The 11,052-nt window shown below is 47.2% G+C and overlaps 1 protein-coding gene across 1 annotated transcript; it reads right to left on the bottom strand.

Annotated features, from left to right (window-relative positions):
• Positions 1–3,299: 3,299 nt before the first annotated feature.
• On the bottom strand, positions 3,300–9,544 carry DUSP6 (dual specificity phosphatase 6). Its single transcript, XM_078674272.1, has 3 exons — positions 8,289–9,544; positions 6,046–6,486; positions 3,300–4,600 (listed from the first exon to the last, which is right to left on the bottom strand). The coding sequence occupies exons 1-3, from the start codon at positions 8,683–8,685 to the stop codon at positions 4,293–4,295; spliced, it is 1,146 nt and encodes a 381-aa protein (XP_078530398.1). The 5' UTR covers positions 8,686–9,544; the 3' UTR covers positions 3,300–4,292.
• Between the last annotated feature and the right edge of the window lie 1,508 nt (positions 9,545–11,052).

Genomic DNA, 11,052 nt, shown 5'->3' with positions numbered 1-11,052 from the left:
TTCACACTGCAAAAACAGGTCATAAAAATGGTAGTAGCCCCTTCATTTAACTATTGTGCTAGGTATTGTATCACCAATTCAAATATTCTAGACCTATTGTGGACCAACTGCATGACAAAGGACAGTCACTTCTACAAGTTGAACATATGGAGACATGGAGAGGTGTAATTGTGGCCAGAATGAAATACAGACTCTTCAAGTCACTTCACGATTGATAAAAACACCTAAAGAAACTAATACCTGTTGGAGGAGTGGCCAGTCTGGGTGTGATACATATACTTATTAACAAGTGCTCATGTATCTCCTGATATTAGAACCTGAAAAGGAAAGTGTGCATGTGCAGGGACTTGCCCCTATTCCTTATGGATAAACTTGTCATGTTACATGACAAGACTGACTTACCCTCTTTGATATGTCATACTAACTAGAAGTCTTTAAGCGACACCTGTGGCCACCCCCATACTTTGTATTCTAATGCACTGATGATCACCCCAATTATTTATCTTTCGTGAACATGTGGCTCCAAATAGTACTAAGCCACACTCTTAACCCATGCTCAGGGGGCTTGTATGTACACAGACTTTCTTTTTCACTTCTACGTATGCTGGTATGTACAATATGTTCTGTATGTGAGTTTATATCAACAGCTGCCACGAGCAACATGCTTGCTCTCCTGAAAGAAACTTGGTGGAAGAGCATATTAACGATACGGCCTCCGAGGTAGCTAACTGTTGGTCCGCAGACGACTAGTTCTGGTCATCTCTTACCACAATTACGTTATTATACATTGTGAATTGTGCCTAGATGGGTCTGATGCTGGCCAATTCTCTCGTATTCTTTTTTTCTACTCTGAATTAAGTTTTAGTTGCTTTATTTCCTTTTCTCTATTTGCCAAGGAGTTTTCCTTGCGAGTCGTCATTATTTCAATATATTCCTGGAATTCAGTTTTACAGACTATTACTACAAAAAAGAAATGGTAGAACACGATGTATGTAATATTTCTTGTAGCTTTCCTTTTTCAGCTTCGATTTCTGCACAGGTTTGAACAGAGAATATTCTCTGTATCACCGTATTGCACGGATTTGTCACAGTTCTTACTTTATTTCAATATAACCATAAATAACCAAATACAATTACTAATCATAAAAGGGGGCAAAATGCTCATCAAAACGGATTTCCAATATGCATGCCATCAAACTAAACCCAGAGTAAAAACACAAAGGATTTTGTAAGGACCAGGAGTACATAACTTCAGACGACAGCCTTTTGGTCCTCGGACAGTTGTGGAAGTTTTCCAAAAACTAACGAGTAGCTTGTTTAGCACTACAACATATTTCAAGTATTTGTAAAACGATGTGCCTATTTATGTAAGGCAAGAATGGAAAGAAGAGTGCATGGGACCTTAGAAGCAGTGAAAGTGGGACTAGCCCTAGAAACGGAAAAGTCCTGCTTAAGCGATCAGGAGGTTGACCGCTTAGGTTCCTTATGTTTACTCATGTTGACAAGTCTGCCAAAATTAACAGTGCACCTACTTTGTACGATAGTCATGTTGTACAGTAACATGCGTTGTAAAGACTAGTAAATGAGATAAATAAAAGAGCCAGTCAACATCTGTGCCAAGAACCTGTGGTTACCTAGAAATAATTTGAACTTAAAGCGCCTCAGTTTTAGGAAACACCACAAGAAACTTTACAAAGGCGCATTCCAAAAGATTGCCTTCGCGGAGGGGCCGAGTGGCCTGCACTTAAGCAAGCACTGCTCAAGTAAACAGAAATCCGAGCTACCGAAGGCAGCTTCCGGGTTTGCTGCTTGTCTGGATTTTTTTTCGCCGCACGCAACCCGGTTTGTACAAAAAGGCTGGGTAATGGGGTTGGATAAACAAGCTGGAGCCTTTCACTTGTTAAAGGAGGCGGCACTGGCCGGGGTCTGCCCAGGACCCTCGTGGATTCCTGCTATTCACATACGCTTGTCATACCCCCTGAGGTAATGGCCCATGGCACCGAGCCAGAACGCGTTATTAATTTCTGAAGGGAGCTGACAAACAAAACCCACAGCGTAGCGAGGGGAAGTGGTGGGAAAGCCATCTGCTGGCTTCAGCAGGACAGTAGGAATCCAACTACGTAGGCCGCCGGAGGAAAGCAGATTAATAATCCACCAAACGGAAACGATGGCTAAAATTATCCACAGGGCACATAAAAAAGCAGCCACTAGGGCTGCAGCTGGACAGGAAATTGCTGGAGCCGCTTGCAAATCCCCCACTTTGAACTGCAGAAGCTCACGGGATGCCAGGGGCGGAAAGCGTCCAGTGCTGGATTAGCAAAAATCAAGTTTAGCTGCAGCCGGCTTCCGTAGTTTACACTGCGCGCCATTACACAAGTGGAAAGGCTTTATCTGGGTCCTGATAATACTTTGTGGGTTCACTTATTAAGATGCAAGTGTACAACGTGTGTTTTGCTAATCACTGATTGCTCTGCGTCAGTGGTTTCAAGCACACAGTGCACATAAATGGGGGCAGGGAAGTGACCTTAAAAACTACTGTGCAGTGGACTACAAGTTAATAAACGTTTACAAGTATGCCAGACGAGCACTTCCTTCACATCAACAGCAAATGCCTTAAATCGAGCCCTGGTGGTTACTGTGTTTCAGAGGGCTCGGGTGTAATCTGGGCAGCTTTTAACATTGAAAAACAGCAATAGCTCAGTTTTAGTGGCACAGCTCTCTGACAAGCCCTACATAAAAGTGGTTTACAAACTCTTCTGTCCTCAAACCCATACGGTTTTGACACTGTGCGGGTTACCTGAGTAACCTACCAGGCAGGTCACGGTCACTTTGGTAATCAGACCGATGTGATGTCATGGCACCTGCGTTAAAAGTTCGATAACTTTAACTAAAGTGAAACGTGTTAAAAGCAATGCGCACTGTTGTGTCTAAGGTGAAGTAGTGGGCTATTGGAGACTGATTTAGAAAGCCCCACTGTACAAAGTCCACACCCGAAATAAATCCCATCATGTGGTTTGGAAATAAGGTACTGAGAAGAAGAAAAATCATTAGAGGTATTCACTTTTTCGAAAATATACAATAATGAGGCTGACTCGTTAAGAGTGTGGATTCAGCTACTTGCGATGCCCCCATGGTAAACAAAACCCACAAGAACGCCCACACTTAGCTGCGGAAACCGCCATATCCGGAGAGTGGTCCGAGTTCTTTGTACTGGAGGGCTTACTAAGGGCTTCATAGCAGTATCAAGGGTCCAAAGAGCTTAGTGGGGAAACGGCAAGCTTAAAACACACACACAAGTCTTCTCCATAGCCAAAATAATTATTTAATAATAATTTAAGGATTTACAATAATAAATTTCATCCGAAAACTGACACCATAAACAGGAGACGCATAGCTCTTCCCCAAGTAGACAAACACCCGCTGCTTTTCACAAGCATACATTGGAGTACACATGCTCGCACATACTTCCAGTTTTTGTTTTAATAAAAATAGAATTATGTCATATTGCATTTATGGCGAGGCTCCCTGAAAGGTATGCACAAGAGGGAAAACTACGAATGTTATGTGCGCCAATACAAAATATTCAAATCCCTTCCTAAAATAAAATACTGCATTTACAAAGGCTTAGCAAAATTTGGAAACTGCATCGGCCAGAATTGAAGAGAAGTAGAAATTTCACAAGTGCTTGCTTTGAGAGAGGAAAGAAAGTAGGACAAAAGTTAAATGCAGGACTGGCGCATTATCTGTAGCATCATCTGTACAAAGGAGCAAAATTACAAAATGCAATATTTGAATAAAACGCAAGTGGCTTTCAGCAAGATACAAATGCAAGACGATAATAAGTGTAAAGATTTTACAATCGCAATACTGCAACTGTTCCGTGAACAGAAACACCGGATATGCAGAGCTGCAATCGCAAACCAGTCTTCACTGAAGACACTTGTAGCCACAATTTGTCCGTATGAAGGCAGTTGTAACTTTCCAGTCGGCGGATACATGACGTCATGTACGACCAGGTTCACCTGCTTTTTTTGGATTGACAAGTCCCACTCCACCAACAAGTGAGCAGCGAGCGATCGATCACAAGGGCAACCTTGCGAGCCTCCAAACGCTGAGGGAGAACTCGTGCCTTCCCTCAACCAACGACTAATTTCACGCATAAATAACCTTCTTTTTGTCCCACAGATTGGACTGGGCGCACTAGTTCCGTAATCCGGACAAAACCTTTGTCAGCCGCAAAGAGAAGCTTGCTTTGGGAATGATCAACCGTGTGGTACTAGGGGGGCTGCAGCTCACGTGGACTGCAGGGAATCCACCTGGAAGACATTTTGGTTGGCAGGCGTAGTGAAGTAAAGCTGCTGGGCGGGCACGTGGTTGTCGCACGGGCTACTCAGACCCAGGGTCTTCTCAAAGTCCTTGAGTTGCCCCAAGAAGTTAAAGTTTGGGGAGATGTTGGATTTCTTCATTCTGACAATATCGTACGCATCGTTCATGGACAAATTTAAGCTTTGCATAAGGTAGGCCACTGTGACCGTCACCGAGCGGCTGATGCCGGCCAAGCAGTGCACCAGGACACCGCAGCTTTTACCCCGAGCTTCGTCTGAAAGAGAGAAACCAGGAAAAACAATGAGCCGGAGAGTAAACAAATGCAAACTTCCACAATTTTAACATAACATCAAATGTATCTCTTTGACTGCAATAGGCATCTTCAAGACTTTAAGCTGGAAAACTGAGCGCCCAGAAATAGGCTTAGCACTAGCGTTAAGCGCAATAAAAAAAGGACTCAAGTTCAGCTGCGTGGCACATGGATGCTTTTTCTGAAAACTGGCAAGCTGCAAGATCTATTAAATTATTCTCCAGCCCTTGTAACGCTAACAATGGCCACATTCAGGCACTTAACAAGAAAGAGGGCAGTCACAAGGGACGGGCCATTAAAGGGAACAGGATGTCAACATTGCTTGAAAATGGGATCCTTTGTAAGAGGAAAAGCATCACAATGGCCGCAGATTAGTTTCTCTGCGGTTTGCAGACCAAATGTCCCCTGCAGTGCTCAGATTACCTACCCAGCTCCCTGTTACCGGGATCAGAGTTCACGCGGCGGGGTTGTGGCATTTGGATCAGGTTAACAGTTGGGGTTTATCTACTAACTACTACGGTACTGCAGTGGCACACATCAGAGTGTTTTGCGCTCGAGAACCGGTACTCATTTCTCAAGATGCGGTTCAAAGTATAGACTGGAAGCTCTAACAGTGCAGTGCGCCCCAGACCACATCTATATTTTATTTTCACGATGTGGGCGAAAACACTGGCTTATTGCTTGCTGGCCTAGATGCAATTCTGCAAATTCTCCTAACGCCCAAGCCATTTCTATCAAATAAACCACTACGGACTCCCCTATGTACAAATAGAAATAGGTTGCAACAACTACTTCCCACCTAAGCTCCAGAATGGTAGCGGGGCAGGTGAAACGTAAATCTGGACGTCTCTTTCATAGGATATAGGCCGTACACAATGAGGTACAGCCTTGAAATTCCAAACTTTTCACCTCCCCTCTCTACTGCCTCCTTTCTCGGTGCCTTTCTGATGGAACCTGCTGCTGCATCAACATGGCCTTCTCTGGCTGACCCTTATGCCAGCGAACAGGTTTATCATAGAGGGGGCTATTTCATTTAGTGTCCAAAGCCTGGCTGAGACTCATCTTCTACACTAACTGGCTATGATTTGTCTACCTCCTCCAGTGAAATGGGTCCTCGCCTATGGGTGAGTGAGAAACGATTCCATCTACGTTTCTTATTTTAAATATTTTCAGACTAATGCGCACTAGCTCTACTACTACCATTAAATGCTCATTGCTGACTTCACCTAGTACTCCCTTCGCCCTGCACCTGAAGTTCGCCTTGCTCTCAAGAGCGTTTCAAAAATGTCGACACACCAATGGAAAAAAGAAACCGGGGAATTAACCCCTAGGACAAGCTCACCCAACTAGCTAGAGTTCGTGCATGGATTGTGTGGGTTTTTTTTTGGGGGGGGGGAAAGAGTACCCACCTATGAAAGAAATGGCGTCGGGGAAGAACTGCGAGAGGTTCTGGCTCCAGTGGTCAGAGATGGGAATCTGCTTGTATCTGAACTCGCCGGCGTTCTCGAAGAGGTTGGGCAGGTTGGGGGTGACGTTCAGGATGTACTTGATGCCAAACTCCTCCAGGATGTCGAGGTTGGTGGAGTCCTTGGCGCAGCCCAGGTACAGGTGCGGCAGGATCTCCACGGGGAAGGAGGGCTGCGGGTTGGACAGCGGACTGCCCTCAGAGTCCGTGGCGCTGATGGGGTCGCGGTCGACGTCCGACTCGATGTCCGACGACGAGTCCGAGCTGATGCGGAGGCCGCCCAGGCCCAGCACGGGCGGAGAGGAGCCGCCGCTGCTGCACGAGCTCGAGTCCAGGTTGGTCTCGCAGTGGACTGGGAACTCGGCCTGGAACTTGTTGAAGCCTCCTGCAAAGACAAAAAAAAGCCAAAGATGCTGGTCAGAACTCATTCAACGCGATGATAAACTCTGGTCACAGCTGCACACGCACACACTTCTGCATCATACATAGATAACCCCCAGTGTGCTGCCTGACACTTGGGGCGAGTACGTCTGCCATTTGTATTGTGCACATTGTCCTTATCGCATAACAGGAATAAAAAGTTTCACTTCCCAACACTTTATATTCCTATTGCACATTGAGGAGCAAATGAAAACATATGGGGTAGAGATATACATAAAATTAGTACCTGTAGATAGAAATGGTTATGTATGATACACCATGCCACAAACGTTGCAAACATTTAGCAGTTCAGCTCTGTTCCTCATGCGCCACATGACATTCACCCCCAGCTTGCGGCATTTATGAAAGGCCATGTTGTTTAAGAGGAAGTCACAATGCCTAATGTGCCACGTACAGTACATCAAAGGAGGAGGCCCAACCCATGCAGAGAACGTGTAATGTATTCCGGGCGCCCCAGGCAGGCGCAGGAAGCGCCCAGTGAGAAGTTGTTTGCGAGTTAAGGTTACACCTACCTGCAAACCGAGCAGGCACGGCGGAGCCATCCACTGTGAACTGCTCGACACAAACATCTTGGCCTAGTAACTAACTACTACTGTGATTTCAAGAATCGAAGTACCGCCAGAAGCGAGTTATCAAGGCCTGAAAACACAAGGTTAACTGACTGGATTAAAAAAGAGAGAGCCGATGCTGATGGGAGACGCGCGCAAATCCCCCTTTTCCAGAGGAAGGTGCGAGGTTCGTGAGATTAGTTGCATACGAAAACAGCAAGGCCATGATGGCGCGCTAATATTTTCTAGAAATACAGTGTACACAGTGCCGTTAAACACCACTGCTGCACGGCACATAAACGCAACTATTTTGAGACCAACCTAAACACTTTGCAACACACCACAGGGGAATGTGTGGGCGGAAGTTCGGGTGTTTTAAACCCGTGCGAGATAAATTCGCAATTCTGCTCAAAAGACACCACCACTACCTCATGCGTTGGCAAAGAACTGTGTCATGTCGAAGTCTTAAAATAACAGGATACCTGCGAGAGGACAGTGCTATGGTGGTCGCCATTGCAGACAAGAAAGAACACCCAGTGAGGTGGAGGAGGTAATCTTGTCAATGTAAAATAATGAATCAACATAGGAAAAGCGTCATTCTGGTTTACGGTACAGCGCATGTGTGCCGCACAGGGTGTCAGCTTCACACTTTAATGAACGCACCTGGGAATAGCTTTTCCCCGCTTGGAAGATGTACCGATGGCCCAACAATCTCAAACGCCATTTTGTGCACGAAAATAAAACACGCTTTGACGATGTATTCTCTAAAGTAGATTCTGGCCACGCATCTCCACCCACCCGGAAAGAAATTGGGGGTGGGAAGGGTCCCAAAACGTCAACATGACTTGTTATGGGGTTGTTTCTAATCTGGTTAATGATTAGGTGACACAGTGGGCGACTTAAACCACTGACCTAAGCACGGCTCGCGAGATCATATTAGGCCCTTTCTCTGAAGGAGTTATGTCATCAGTTATTCACCTGAGAGATGCAGTTTTTAATATAGCGCCGATCCGAAGGTATTGGCGCGCTTTACATAAGCACCAGTGACATTACACAAGGACACATCCCAGGGGCACATGCATGCTTTCCAGGGCAAAGCGTCGCCAAATGAGTGTCCCTGGGCTCTCCCCGGTCCCTCCCCTGGTACTCAGTAATGCACATTCCCCCGGAGGCCCCATGCAGTGGCGCGCGCTCTTACCCTCCAAGAAGAAGGCCCTGCAGCCTTCGTCCTTCAGCCGCTCCATCAGCAGCCCCAGCACGCTGTCCCCGGGGCCGTTCTGGTTGCAGTCGCTGCCCTCGTCGTAGAGCAGCACGGTGTCGGTGCGGCAGCGCCGGCCGAAGCGCTCGCGGTCCTCGGCGCGGGGGAAGAGCGCCCGCAGCGGCAGCTTGCCGCCCCTCAGGCGCCGCAGCATGAGGCCCGGTAGGGCCACGCTGAGCGCCGCCTCGATGTGCGACGACTCGTAGAGCTCCTGCGGCCGGCAGTCCATGAGCAGCAGCCGCTCGCTGCCCTGCTCCATCTGCTCCTTCAGCCAGGCCGCCGTCTTGCCGCAGCCGCGGCAGCTCGTCATGCCGGACGGAAGCAACTTCTCTAGCATGGGGAAAGGGCGGCGGGCGGGCGGCAGAGCAGGGCTACTGTGGCATGTGCGCGCGGCTCCCGCTCCGCAGCCGGCGGGGAGGACGGGCCTCGTCACGGCTGATGGAGGTCCCGCACGGGAGGTCCACAGGTCCTCTTTAAAGGGTGCACGCCTCCGGGAGCTTTGATGTTTTCTTGGATGCAATTGTGATCGTGCAGTGCAGAGGGTTCTCTGTTGGTCCTCCGAGGTGTTCGGTGTGGTCTTCACTCTGCAGCGTGTGCCCTCAGTTCTTGATCAGTTGTGATCTCAAGAGTGAAATAAATATATTGTCTCGGTTCTACTCCTTTAAGGCATATGCACAGATCTGGGTTTTCGTCGGCTGGGGGTGGAGGCCTTCCGTCTGCAGTTCTCTCTGACGGGATGTTATTTTTGGGGGGCCTGGGCCCGCTCGTCCCTGAGAGCAAGGAGGCTTTGCTGGCTTGTTTGCACCCACGCGCGCGCAACAGTTCTGCTCCTCTCCCTGATCTGCCAGACTTCCGAGATCACTTCATGCCACGAGACCACCCGCTTTCCACAGCAAGTCTCGCAAATCCCGATCCGCGGAGACGTCCGACGTTCTCTTCTTTCCTTCCAGACAACTCAAATCCAATTACCAGTCTGCCTGCAAGTGGGAGGGGGCTCTCGGTGGCTCGCGCCCTGCCTGCGAGTCCCCTTCTTCCTCGTGCTTTGCGCCGCTGTCTGTCTCCTCGGGCGCAGGCCTGCTTTTGTCATGCACCAGCGGTACTCCAGGGGCCTTCTTCAGCTTCAGGGAAACTCCGGCGGCAGCTCCGGCTTCAATGGAGACACGCAGAGAGCGCCTCAATGGGTAACCTTCTGTCAGTTCAACCAATCAGGACGTTGTGCTCCTTGCGCGCTCTGATTGGTTGAGCAAAGCAGAAGGTTACCCATTGAGGCGTTGCCGTGGCGACGGAGCTGGCTGGAACAGGTTGTGTTGAATGAATCGGTAATGAGTTTGTCATTCACAAAAAAAAAACAGAAAGGAATTTCCTCTCCTCGGATCACAGGAAGGAAGGAAGGAGGAGGAGGGGCAGAGTCACCCCGGGCACCAGCAGCTCTTACCCGCCACCCCCGCCCTCCTCCTCCCCAGCTGAAAGTTCACAGCGCCGGAGACACGTTACACAACGTCCCGCTGCAGGCCGGATCTGGCCACACGCTCTGTTTCATTCTCCATACCGCCTCTGCTTGCACGCTTTTATGTACCACTTTCTCCGCCATGATGATTTATCCGAATCTTTTCAGAGGAGAAATTGCAGATTGTTTGGCGTTCTATTCAGATCCAAATATAACATCAGTGTTTTTATGGTGTACGTGTTGCCTTCTGAAGTGTTTTCAGCCATGAAATCTGACGACAGCCCATTTATATGCGGTTTTATATAGGACGGGCTGCAATGGTTATTGGGGCGCTTTGCAATAGAATAGATCATTACGTTAGAGACAATAATTACACCAGTAATGCATTTTGCGTAACAACATATATTATGAGGTAAAAAAAAATCATGCAATATCAAGGTAAAGGGGTAAGGTTTGAGGCAAGGCTCAATGTAAAATCTAAGTTCGAGATGGGTTTGTGGGGAGAAGAAAAGTTAATTGAAATTTCAGCTGTGCTGTTGAGAAGTGTGGCTGCTGTGCAGCATGCTGAAACGTTATAATAAAAAAAAAGTGTCAGAAGCATTTTTGTTACCTTATATATGACCAAGAAGGCATTATGTACAACTGAACGACCTCTTTTGAATGCTTTGTACAATCCGCCCAATGAAATGTTCTGTTTTAATATATTTAACTTTTTTAAATGTTTTCTAGATATTTATTAGAGGGCTTGGGAATCAAATGCTTGTCAGTATTTGTTTTTTTTTTAATGCAAAGTTTGTGTATGCACAAATATATGTTGTATTTCTTTTATGTGGATCTCTTATGAGTTCCAAAACCTAAATAAAGAATTGAATTGAACGATCATATTAAAAGAAGTATTTACAATAAACATTTTCCTCGGTTTTCTTTTGTTCTTGCAATGCTGGCAACTTGTTTCTGCCTATTCCAATGGTTGTTTGTCAAACCTTTTTTTTTGAGGGGGCATAAACAATAGGAGGGTGAAGGTTGGGAACTAATACCTGTATTGTAACACTAGCAGTGGCCAGACATAAGCAGAGAGTGGGCGGAACTCCATGTCCCTACCTGAATACAGCATGCCTCGCAGCGCATACGCTGCCTAGGCTCGACCTAAAAACAGGGGAATTTTACAAAGTGCCTCTGGGGGAATCATACACTGGTCCCTTGGACCACTGCCTGCTCCCCACTACTGATGATGACAGCAGCTGTCTTTCACACAGT

This window comes from Lissotriton helveticus, chromosome 1_1 (genome assembly GCF_964261635.1).
Source record: "Lissotriton helveticus chromosome 1_1, aLisHel1.1, whole genome shotgun sequence".
In the NCBI taxonomy this organism is placed as follows: Eukaryota; Metazoa; Chordata; class Amphibia; order Caudata; family Salamandridae; genus Lissotriton; species Lissotriton helveticus.
The sequence above is the reverse complement of the archived record's forward strand: the minus strand, read 5'-3'. Positions and strand labels throughout refer to the sequence as shown.